Here is a 12,716-nt window from a genome sequence, read left to right as displayed (position 1 = left end):
GACCAGTTGCTAACACACTACTAGAAAGTAGCCCCGAGTATCTCTGCTCTAAGAATACAGCCAGAAGCTGGGAGCAGTTTGTGAGAGACTTCTCTGCTACTTTTTGGAACTTTTGCTACAAAAGTGGGGAGGTTGGGCACAGTGTGGCTTGGGATTTCTACCATGCCTAAGTCTGCACCATGGTCTTGGTGGGACTTGGCTCCCAGGACTCCATGAGTAGGGGTGTGCTATGAAGTTCAAGTTGACCTCAGTTGTGTCCTCCTACCCAGCGGATGTGTCCGGCATTGACTGGATGGTTCGGCATGGCCGGAGCTTAGCACTGTCTGTGGCTGTGAACGTGGCTCCCAGCAGACTCTGTGCAGGCAGATACAGCAGTGAAGTTCAGGAAATGATTCTCAGCAGTGCCGTGGCAGACAGGGTAAGACTCTCAGGCTGCTGGTTCAGCCCTCCCGTCCTCTAGCAAGTATTCCACAGCCATGGCTCTGCTCACCCAGCACAGGGGACATCTGTCCCCAGCTGGGTCTTCAGAGCATGGGTTCTATTTTACTGTGGCTGGTAACTTATTGTGCCCTGGGACCAGTTGGTGATTTCTTTGGGCTCTAGTTGCATCATCTAAACAATGAAGACTTTGAGTTGGAGGAAGAAGATGTCCATTCCTGGTCAAAAGTTCTCTGATCTCTGTTCCTGGGAACTAGTGACTTTGTTCATCTCCTCAACAGCCAGGGCAGCCCATCTAAATGAGAGATGTCAAGGTGTCCTTGGTGTAAAGTATTAAGGATGAGATGAGTCGTGAAGGGTCCTGGAGATTCCCGGGGAATCTGGTTCTGCCATGTTAAGGAGGAAGTGGGATGCCTCTGCCTGTCTAGCACTTTCCTTTCTTTATAGATCCCCATTGCGGTGAGTGGGGTCCGGGGCATGGGCTTCCTGATGAAGTACCACATCGAGACAGGAGGGGGACAGCTGCCAGCCAGACTCTCTAGTCTGTTCATTAAGGTGAGTAGGAAGGGGCCTTGTACAACCCACCAAGCCTGGCTCATGAGAAAGGCCTAGAGCTGAAAGACATGGGAAATATGCCCCTGACTAGTTGGATTCCAGTTCTCCATGAATGGCCTCCAGGAGACCTCTGGACCCTTGGAAATGGAGAGCAGAGTGTTTCTGTGTGTAATTTTTTCAGGATGAGTCCAGCGTTTTTGCAGATTCTCAGACCTGTGACCCCAAATTGAGTTAATAACCACTGTTTCAGGCATCCTCTGTAAGCATCTTGATTTTATAGAATTAAGGACAAACTTGGGTTCAAATATTAATAAATCTAGCTGGGTGCACTGGCGCACGCCTTTAATCCCAGTGGCTTGGAAGGCTGAGGCAGCAGAATTGCGAGTTCAGAGCTAGCCTCAGCAACAGCAAGGTGCTAAGCAACTCAGTGAGACCCTGTTTCTAAATAAAATACAAAATAGGACTGGGGATGTGGCTCAGTGGTTTAGTGCCCCTGAGTTCAATCCCTGATACCAAAAACAAAAACAAAACAAATATTAATAACTCTTCCCTTCCTGCCTCCTTTCCTTAGTGGCATGTCACTTATTAGTATGGTTATGGCATCCATTCCAGGCCCTAATAGGACAAGCCATGGAATCTAACAGTGGGACTCCCACAGACAGTGTGATGTTGCTTCTCAAGCAATTATGTGCCCAGAAATCAGAACTAGATTTTGCATTTTAATGGGATAGGGCCATGCCTGAGACTCTGCCTCTGTTACCAGCTCCTATGTGATTCCAGCTGTGTGCAGATCTTGTTGAGTAATGAGGTTCCAAAGATACCTGGCCCCCTACTGGGATTTCTAGGAGCCCTAATTAGATCTGCCCTCTGTGATGGCATCAACTTGTATTCACTTGTTCACTCAGCACTGACTGAGTACCCACTGTTGGGCTGGACCCTGAAGGAGTAGGGAGGAACAAAGTGGATGAGATCTTGGAGCCTATGGGGAGGGCCCTTGGATTGGGTTGTCAGGGAGACAGACCTTGGAAGAATGAGAAGGAATCGGCAGAATGAAGATCTGGGGGCCAACTTGGGCAGTGGCTTGTTTGAGGAAGTTAAAACCCTGTGTGGGCCAGAAGTAGTGAGCCAAGGGGAGGGTGGCACAAGATGAGGTGGGGAGGTATATGGGGCTGGATCATGCTGTCACCCTCTTGGGAAGGGACAACATTGGAAAGGAACAGAGGGTCAATGACCATGATGAAGGGAAAGTGTCAAGGCTGAAAATTTGGGCTTCTTTGAGATACAGACTGCATGTGTCTGTGTTCCTCTCACAGTGTCTGCAGAACCCATCCAGTGACATCAGATTGGTGGCTGAGAAGATGATCTGGTGGGCAAATAAGGACCCACTGCCTCCCTTGGAGCCCCAGGCTATCAAGCCTATCCTGAAGGCTCTTCTTGACAACACCAAGGATAAGAACACTGTCGTAAGGGCCTACAGTGACCAGGCAATTGTCAACCTGCTCAAGATGAGGCGGGGCGACGAGGTGTTTCAGGTGGGAACCTGGCCTGAGTGCCTCCCAGAGCATGCTGCGGCCTTTGGCTTGCTGTTTTTCTTCTGCATGATAGTACTTGGCCCCATTCTCTTCTCTGCCACCATGTAGGTTTCAGCCTTCAGGAGCAGATTGAGAGTTAGGTGACTGTCCTGGTGCCTGAAAATAGATTTATCTTGGTTTTCAGACTTTTTCAGAAGTAGAGCTCTTTCTTCAAATAAAGTCTCCAGGGCTTCCAAGCATGTATCACAGACCCCAGTGGAGTGGCCTTTTTGAGGCCCAGAGTCCTGTTCCCTCAGCCCCCTGCCCCTGCAGTCAAAGCACTGAAAGCTGTGACATCTGCTCCCTCAGCTTAGGAAAAACGCATCTAGCGTTTTCCTGAGCTGTCCCTGGACCCATCTGATTGGCTTATTTTTTTTGCCGGATTCAGCCTCAGTGGCTTGGTTCTGAGGTTAGCATATGTCTTTGTCTTGATTTGACTGGGAATTTGAAGCCTTGTTTTCTGACTATGTCTCCTCACGCCCACTCTTCCTTACAGTCCCTCTCCAAGATCCTGGATGTGGCCAGCTTGGAGGTGCTGAATGAGTGCAACCGAAGGTCCCTGAAGAAGCTGGCCAGCCAGGCAGACTCCACGGAGCAGGTGGATGACACCATTCTGACGTGATAGGCCTGGGCCCTGCTGTAGCGTTTCAGCTCCACATCTTTGTTCACTGTTTTCATTTTTGAAAATACGTTTGTTCCGATGGGGAGCTTATTAGATGGCATTCCCAGAAAGTATTTTAATATATCAACTGACCACAGCCAAAGCCTTAAATCAAACCCACACACAACTGAAAATTGCCTCCTCCATCCCACCCTTTTCTTTGAAGAGGAAAAGGAAAAGCACATGCATAAGCCTCAGCAAATGGCAGCCCAAGGCCAGCCATCTATCTCAGCAGGCCGTGTCTGGGATCAGGAGGGTCGAACTTCAGGTTCCTCTTCTGTGCTTGAGCTCTGGTTCAAGACCTGGCGCTACCAACCTTTGCCTAGATCCTGAGTGGGACATAGATCTGCAGAGCTCTGCCGAGTCTGGTATGTCTTGGCTTGGCTTTTCAATATTGTGCGGCCTGGTGGATCTGACCTCTGTTGGGTGAAAGTCATATGTAGCTCTGTCAGTTCCCAGGTCAAGGGAGGGTTTTTGAGCAGGCTGTTTGAAGGAGGAATGTTTAATAAAGGCTTTGATTTAATCTGAATAGAAGCAGATCTTTTATAATCTCCAAATATCCATTAATCATGAAGCTTCCTCATCTGGAATAAGGAAGGGTTTGCAACTGTTTTTGGTGGTGTTGGTGACACTGATTTCTGGGCATCCCTCTACCCTGCTTTCAGAAGTCTTTATCGATCCCTAGATCCTTACAGACATTTCTGCAGAAGGTGGGGCTCTGGTTGGCCACTTCCTGGCTCTGTCCTGACTTGGGAAGGTGGGAATCCCCTGGGGGTTAAGCTGTAGCGACCCATCCCCCGTGGAGTAATGTTCCTACAGTCCAGGGACTTGCAAGAGGAAACTGGAGTTGCAGTTCAGCATCTGCCTCTTTTATGAATGACTTCCTTCCTCCTGATTCTTAGAAGGCTCGTGACATCCACATCCTGTCTGAGGGAGCACACCCCACTGGGCCTTAGTGACGCAAGTTTTTCTGGGCTTTTCTCTGGTCACAATACGGAACAAACCTCTATCAAAATTACTGGCCAGGCCTGTAAAAGGAAGAGAAATACAGAGTGGTGGTAGTGAAAAACAAAAACAAGCATTGTTTATTAATAATGCAGCAGAGGTTGAAAGTAGGCTTGTGACTCAACACTTCTGGTGAATAACACAAGGTGACCTCTAAGGTGATTCTGATGAAATCCTTGCTTTCTATGCCTGAGTCTTATGTCACAGGACTTCCTATTGTTTTGCAGCAGACTTGGTCTCAGCTGGCTCTCAGTAATTGTAGAATCCCAATTGGGGCTGGAAAGGACCTTGAGAGGTCAGCTGAATTGGTCCCTACAGCCAGACAGCCAATGGTTTCAGCTTTTGGTAGCCATGGTAACTGTTCCCTGCTTTTGGGATTCAGATGGTCATCAGTGTCCTCCCAGCTGCCTAGGGCATGTATCCAGCAAGCTGTCTGCATATGTGTTCACCTCTCCCAGGCAACTGTGGTGAAGAGCAGGAAGTTTTCCTTACAAGGGGACATGACTGGGAAGCCTCCGCCGAGCTCCAGAGATTGTCTTCAGTGTTTCCTTCAGGGTCTTAGTTAGGTGCTTACATCTGCCTCTGGCTTTCAGTCCCCAGTCTGCAACTGGAGGGCAACATGACATGCTTAGAGGTGGAAGACATTCATTAAGCAAAATCCAAAGGAAAAACACCAGCTTCCAGTTCCAGAAACTGGAGGAGGATGAGATCTCTATGTTCAGAATAGATGGCTGGAGGTTGATTCACAGACGGTGATGACTCAAAGGCTCCTCGAGCATGGTGAATTGCATTCTCTTTAGTCTGGAGGGAGATTGTGAGCACTCAGGGAGTGAGTGGCAAAGGGCTGTCACAGAATGACAGTGGAGCAGGCAAAAGGATCTTGTCCGGCTGGAGTCATAGCAATCCTGGAGGAAGTGAAGCTTGCAGTGGAGAAGCAGAAGCTATTTGTCCTGCTGGTTGGTAGTGCTGTTTAGCCTTGGGCAAGTCATCTAACCTTTCTGGGCCAGTTCTCTCATCTGTAAAATGAGGAATTTGGAATAGAAGCTCTAAAAATCTATTGTTTTCAGTTATCCTTTAGGTGTTATTTGTACTTGCATCAGATAACATTCAACATCATTTCATTTAATCCTCTCAAATGTCCTATGAAGTAGGTTCTTGCTACTGTGTTCCGGAGGAGGAAATTGTGGCACAGAGGTCATTGGCCTAGGATCATATGGCCCCAAGATGGCAGTCTGTCCCCAGAGCTTACTTTTAGCCTTTCCCTCATCTCTCCTGGGCTGGTTAGACTTCAACATTTTTAGAACAAGTCCTCCAGACATTTCCAACTCACAGGAAATGAAAGTACATGTAGAGCACCCTGGGTAAAGGGATGTGCCAGCATCAGAAGACTGGCCCAGGGGTTCCATCCACCCCAGGCCCTCCCACCTGCTCTGCAGGTGTAGGGAGCAGTACCTCACCTCGTTTACAGGACACTGGCTAGGAAAGTCTCTAGAGAAGACAGGTTATTGTCAAAGACCTTCAGTGATTCTCTGAAGGGGAGACTTGTCCCATCTTTTTCTTGCCCATGTCTGAAAGTCAGTGACAATAGCGTGTCCTTTCTAAGCATAGAAAACCTAAATGGCATTCACAACCTTTTAGCTCAGGAGCTTCTGGGATCATAAGCATTAAGATGACTCTAAAGTGTAGGGTAGTGTGACATAGTTCAGATGCCCCTTCTAGGAACCAAACCTGCAGTTCTCTCCATCCACACTGCAATGCTAGGCGGCCTGGGAGAGGAACAGGGAAACTGCAGGACTGACACCATTTTGGATGCAGCAATTTAGAGACATTATTTTACTGATAGATTTTTGAACATGATAGGTAATTAGGAATGTACTAATTCACAATAATGCGGGGGGGGGCAGCTAGGAAGAATAGAGGAGTGTTTTTCTTCTAAGTATGGTTCTGTGTGGATATAACTTAAAAAAATTTTTTTTTTCGTTGTAGATGGACACAGTACCCTTATTTTATTTATTTATTGTATGTGGTGCTAAGAATTGAACCCAGTGCCTTACGCTGCCAGGCAAGGCGTTCTACAACTGAGCCACAACCCCTGCCTGTGGATTTATCTTAAATTGCTTTATGTCTTTCAGAATTAGAACATTAAGAAAAAAGAAGAACCAGTCTAATATGAAGGTCTAGACTCTAAAATATTTCAAAGGAAATGTAGACACCATTTTGCTTTAAAGCTATGGTATACTGGAGTCACAGGGACTTTGAAGTCAGATCTGAATCTTTATTCCTTAATATCAAGCTCTGTGTCTTAAGGCATGTTCCATGGACTCTCGGCATGTTGCCTCATCTTTATGGTGATTGTACAATCTCACAGGGTTGTCTGGATTGAATGACAATCCATTCTGCACAAAGCCAGGCACACAGGAAGTTCTTGATATGTGGAGGGTGTAAGAAAAATGTGTCTGGGAAAAGAGAAGCCTATTACCACACATAAAAACGTATTGTAGTACAGTATTTTCACATCTGGGAATTCAGTGCTGGACTCGGATGTATTCTCAGTTTCTTGAACCCATAGTTTAAAAAGCTAATAATGAAATCCATTTCTTTGGAAGACTAATGATATAATGATGGCCTTTTTTTTTTTTTTTTTTTTTTTTTTTTGGTTTCAGGGATTGACCACAGGGGTGCTTTATATCCCCAGCCCTTTTTAAAAAATATTTTATTTAGAGATAGGGTCTTACTGAGTTGCTTAGGGCCTCACTCAGTTGCTGAGGCTGGCTTTGAACTCGTGATCCTCCTGTCTCAGCCTCCCGAGCCGCTGGGATTAGAGGCGTGCACCATTGCGCCTGGCCTAATGATGACTTTTGACTACCCAAAATGCCAGATGGGGGCTGGAGTTGTAGCTCAGTGGTGGAGCACTTGCCTCATATATGTGAGGCACTAGGTTGATCCTCAGCACCACATAACAATTAAAAAATAAAGGTGTTGTGTCCATCTACAACTAAAAACAACAACAAAAAAGCTTTAAAAGAATACTAGGTGGAAGGTACATCAGCAAATGGAAGGGTCTCCACCGTGTACAGGTCGGAAGGCTTGGATATCACCCTTTCCACACAATTGCCATCTTTATTTTAGGAAGAGTAAAGTTAAGATGGGAAGGAGTATCTCTGAGGTCATGCAGCCACTTGGCAGCAGGACTAGAAAAAAAACCCATATTTCTTGATTCTCTGGTCACCAAGCCCCAGGGCCATTCTATAAAAAATAATTTGGAAGGTGAATTTAACAAAAGGAACTAGTCAGATTCTTGGCATGTGGCTTTGCAGAGTGACTGGATTTCACTTTTCAGGAGAAGTAGAGCCTGATTGCTTCACTGGGTGGTACTGAGCTGTCCCCTGGTTCTGCTATGAGGGCTCCTGGCTTCCTGGCCTGCCAGAGGGAAACTGGAAAAGCTGGCCCAAGAGTATTATTGCCCCAGTAGAATTTCTGGATAAGACCTTTTTGTACCCAAATGGAAGACCCTGGGCCCCTTCTGATACTATTCTAAGATCAGTTTCTCTAGTGAAAAGGCAGGCTCGTCACAGGGACAGTGAATGCATCAGAAGTTCCTCAGAGCTGTGCCATTGCTTTGAGAGAAAGTTGTGGACAATCCTTACCACTCAGGTTCCCACAAGAGAGAGGTGGGGAAGCTGGTGTTCCACAGTGTCTAATCCAGCCTTTCTCAAACATTTGTGCCTCAGGAGCCCTTTATACTTTTAGAAATCATTGATGACCCCAAAGGGTTCTTGCTTATGTTCATTTTACCTGTTGACATTTGCCAGTTTAGAAATCACATTCACATTATTCATTAAAAAATAACCCACTGTATGTTAGCAATAAATAACCATAACAGATATGTTTTCCAAAACAAAAACCATGTTAGTGAGGAGAGGAATTATTTGGCATTTTTATAAATCTTTCGTATCTGGATTCTCGTATCTGCTTCTGCGTTCAATCTGTTACAATATCATGTGTCTTATAAACTCTGGAAAACACTACATAAGTGAATGAGAATGAAAAGGCAAAAAAAAAAAATTTAAGTGTTATGAACATGTTTTCACTTCACAGATCCTTTGAAAGGGTCCTGGGAAGCTCTGAGATTCTCCAGACCACCTTTGGAAAAGCCACTAATCTATTCCAAGAGATGAAGGGGGTAAAAATCCTATTGAATGGTTTGGAGGACAGGAGAGGGAGAGGTTAGACCCCCTCAATTTGACCCACACTCCACAGAAAGCAAACTCAGAGGGTTCTAATAGATTATTTTTGAGATTCCTCCCAACTGTTAAATTCCACATGTGGCTTCACTTTAATTCAACAGACATCAAACACCTGCTATGGGCCAAGTCTCCAAAGGACATGAAGATGAATAAGACATGGTTCCTGCAATCAAAGAATTTGTTATGTAATTGGGGGTCACATAATGTCAGGGCAAGGCCCACTGCCAAATGTCTGGAAATAGCATCAGGCTAGCAGGTAATGGAGAAAGGGCTAATTTCCACTTCCCCATCAAAGGGAAAGACCAGATGCAATTTCCTTTCCTTTTGAACCAGCATGTTGAATAATGCCCCACTGGCATTCAAGGTCCCGATCATCATTTACCTATCTTTGAATTGATTTGCTACCCACTTTACCTCTTGTATGATTGCAGCATGTGTCCTTAGCAAGTTGAGAATCCACGATGCTGACCAGTCTGAAATCTGGCTGTTCCAGGGCCCGCCACCTGCACAGCACTGAACTTTGTTCCTGCTGCTGCTGCCCTCAGGGCACTGCTGTCTGTCTACAAGGCCTTGCCTTGAGGTCCCCCTCTCCTTGACCCCCTTAGCTTTCCCACTGGTGACACCTTACTTCCCAGATCTCCTCCTTGCCAAATTAAGCTCTTTGAAGTGTCCTTAGCCCATCTTCTCCTGAAATTTCCAATCTCTGTTGCTCACTGGCTGCTAAGCTTTTCTTCATTCAGCTCCATTGCTCCCTATCAACCCTTCTCTTCATTCACTGCCAAAACTTGTTGGAAGGGATGGCAGAGACCTGCCCACTCCCTGGCATCATTGTTCCTGTAAACTTCTGCATACTCCCTGTCCCCTTTACTCTGCTTTATTTTGCTAACACATTTGTTGCCTATGTTCTGTACCAGAATGGAAGCTCCCTAAAAGCAGGGATTTTTGAATTTTGCTTCTTGTTGAATCCCCATCATCCAGATAAGTGCTGGGCATATAGCAGGCCCTCATATTTTTGTTGAAAGAATTAATGACTCGTCTTTCCCCACTATACTGTAACTCTGTAAGGATGGGGGCTTTGTTTTGTTCATGTTTTACATTTATATCTTCAGCACAATGCCTGGCACCTAATAAGGATGTTTTGGATTAGTGAATGAATCCAGTTCCAGATAAATTATATATTTTGTTGTTGTTTTGGGGGACACCAGGGATTGAACTCAGGGGTGCTTGACCACCGAGCCACATCTCCAGCCCTATTTTGTATTTTATTTATTTAGAGACAGGTTCTCACTGAGTTGTTTAGCGCTTTGCTTTTCCTGAGGCTGGCTTTGACCTTGTGATCCTCCTGTCTCAGCCCCCCAACCCCAAGCCACTGGGATTACAGGTGTGGGTCACTGCACCAGACAGTTATTTTCTTTTAAAGTTGCTTTTGCCAGGTGTGGTGGCTCACGACTGCAAATTGGGAGGCTGAGGCAAGAGGATTGAAAGTTCAAGGCCAGCCTCAGCAATTTAGTGAGGCCCTAAGCAACTTAGCAACACCATGTCTCAAAAAATAAAAAGGACTGGGGATGTAGCTCAGTGGTAAAGTGCTCTGGGTTCAGTCTCCAGTACCCAAAGAAGCTGCTTGGGTTGCTATTGTTTATATATTGTCCTTTGCATCTTCCCCTTCCTGCTGTGACCTCCACCTTGGCTTTAGCAATAACCTTCAAAGCTCTGCAGCTGAAATCCATCCTGCACATGTTGCCACATTACTTAGCTAAAATAATATTCTGATATTGCTCTTCTGCTCAACAACTGCCAGTGCCTCCCCCTTGTAGTTTCTAATGTATAAAACAGACATTGTTGCAAGCTGTTCAGAACAGTGGAAAAACTTTCTCATTGGCACATACAGATCAATCAAGTCACAGTTCATGATGTGCATATATATATGGGATATATTAACACATATATACATATATGTATATACATGTTTTTTTTTTTTCATAGAGACTGTAACAGCTCGTCACTGAATTGTAGCTTAAACAAATGTAAAACAATGTTTCTAGAGGAAAATGCTCAGGTTCATTTCAGGATGCCAGGCACAGTTCCCTGCCTGTAGGGAATTCCCCCTCCAAGCCAAAATTGGTGATTCTTATGGGCTGTGACAGCGGCTGTCTAAATACACCTGACATTTAAAGCACTTTCATATTCCAGTGTCATCATGAAATCTTCATGATGAAATCTTTACCCCATCATTCTAGCCAACAGTGATAGTTTTCCTGATCTGAAAGTCTAGATGGCTTATTTGACAGCTGTTCTATCTACTATATTATCATGTATTTTTAATTCCTGAGTATGTCTTAACTCTGAAGAGACTGTAAGCTCTTGGAGGGAAATGGATCCGTTCTTAAATGCTGTACAATCTGTGGCATATAACAGTAAGCATTCATTAAATAGTCACTGTGTAAATGGAAGAATTAATGCCTATTGCATTCCAGATGACACATCCAGGCAAAATCAGGAAACCCATCTTCATAATGGCCATTTCTGAGTTACCTCCCTGCAACGTGTCCTGTAGCCCTAATATCAGGAAGCTGACTTGGAAATGTGTATGAGTGTCTACAATAGGAAATGGCTTAAAGTATCAGTGAGTCGGTGTGAAATGACCTTAATTAATGTTAGCTACTGTTTTTCACAGGCCTCTATGTGCCAGGTCACTTACATACAGCTATAGTTTTCTGTGAGGAAGCTGGAGCTCTAAGATAGTGTTATATGTCTTACTCAAAAACTTTTCAGGGATACAATTAGGATTTTAAACTTGGCATTGAAAACAAAGTGCTTTTGACCTCAGAGCAGGTTTTCAAGATGATGTGGAGTAACCTATTGTCTCACAGGCTGGTCAGGGATGGTATGCTTGTCTGAGGGCTACACTGAAACTTCTACTTCCTAAAACTTCTGGTTCAAAGGGAATGGTACTGTTTCCAGACCAAGGATTTTTCTTTTCTTTTTTTTTTAAACCAAGAGCACATGAGCAGTTTCTCTCCCCACCACTGCCTTCGGATTCCAAGCCCATGGTCATCTGACATCTTCTCTACTCTTGGAAAAACTCAAGACTTGGATCAACTCAGGCATGGTGGCACATGCGTGTAATCCCAGGGACTAGGGAGGCTGAGGTAGGAGAATCACAAATTCAAGGTCATCCTGGGCAATTTAGCAAGACCCTGTTTCAAAATATAAATAATAGGGTTGGTAGAGTGCCCCTAGGTTTGATCCTCAGTGCTACCAAAAAATAAAAATAAGAAAAAGGCTTGAGTCAGACACTCCATGTGCTGTTCAAGGATCTTGCCTGCAACATTGTTTATAACAACAAAAATAATGAACTACACGATTCCTTATTATCAGCAGAGTGGTTAAATGATAGTATGGTTAACCACTGGGTGAGGCTGATGCCATGCAGCATCAGAGAAAAAGCAAGATACACATGTGTATAAACAGGAAATTCACAGGGCATTTTACATTTACTATTTGTTAAGCATTTTAAGGTATCCAAGAAACAAACAAGGGTTGCCCGTGAGAAGTGCTTCAGAAGGAAGCACCAATAACTTGAACTTTGAGTAAGTTTTGTACATTTTTTGAAAACCAGGAGCATTGCTTTTTATTAAGTCAAAGAAAACGAAGATTGATAAAATGAGTAGAACTGTTCAGCAGATGTGTGACTAGTAAGGGAGAGTTATAACAGGTAATAAGGACATTAAAGTCTCCTAGTTCTACAGTGAGGATGACAGTGGTAACATCCTGATTTCAACTCCAAGGGGTAGAACAGGTGAGAACTCACTTGTAGAAATGGAAAAACCTGGGCTCAACTTTCAGCTGCTCGGGCCTCCCTAACTACAAGCTTTGATATGAGTATCTAGGTGGTGTGAAATTGGAGGGGAGAGGGGCCGCCTTCAGTGTCTGGACGCCTCTTACACAGTGGGTCACTCTTTTCCCAGGCTTTGCTTCAAGCTGGACGGATTCCGGTTCTGGAACTACTCTGCCCATTTTACCAAAGGGACATCTCAGGCCCCAAGGGTCACGGAGCTGGGATGTGATTTCGCCCCATCGCTGACCTCAAGGCCTCTCTCTAGTAGCTACGTTCCGGCAGGCCATTCCTGTCCCTGTTGAACTCGGCAGCCACCTGCCACCCTCTATGGCGGGCCTGGGGCACTGGGGGTCCCGAGCCAGCACCGCCGAGGCGGCGTCTACGCAGCAAGGGGCGAGGTG

General features: G+C 45.2%; 1 protein-coding gene across 1 annotated transcript in view; it reads left to right on the top strand.

The window, feature by feature from the left end:
* Window positions 1–3,748, top strand: part of Gcn1 (GCN1 activator of EIF2AK4) — a 62,070-nt gene extending 58,322 nt beyond the window's left edge. The window contains exons 55-58 of the mRNA XM_026403381.2: window positions 270–418; window positions 886–993; window positions 2,307–2,525; window positions 3,061–3,748. Of these exons, the coding sequence (XP_026259166.2) occupies window positions 270–418; window positions 886–993; window positions 2,307–2,525; window positions 3,061–3,186 (602 nt within the window). The 3' untranslated portion in view covers window positions 3,187–3,748. The remainder of the gene's footprint in view (window positions 1–269; window positions 419–885; window positions 994–2,306; window positions 2,526–3,060) is intronic.
* The last annotated feature ends 8,968 nt before the right edge of the window (window positions 3,749–12,716 follow it).

Source organism: Urocitellus parryii, chromosome 3 (assembly GCF_045843805.1).
Source record: "Urocitellus parryii isolate mUroPar1 chromosome 3, mUroPar1.hap1, whole genome shotgun sequence".
NCBI lineage: Eukaryota > Metazoa > Chordata > Mammalia > Rodentia > Sciuridae > Urocitellus > Urocitellus parryii.
The sequence above is the reverse complement of the archived record's forward strand: the minus strand, read 5'-3'. Positions and strand labels throughout refer to the sequence as shown.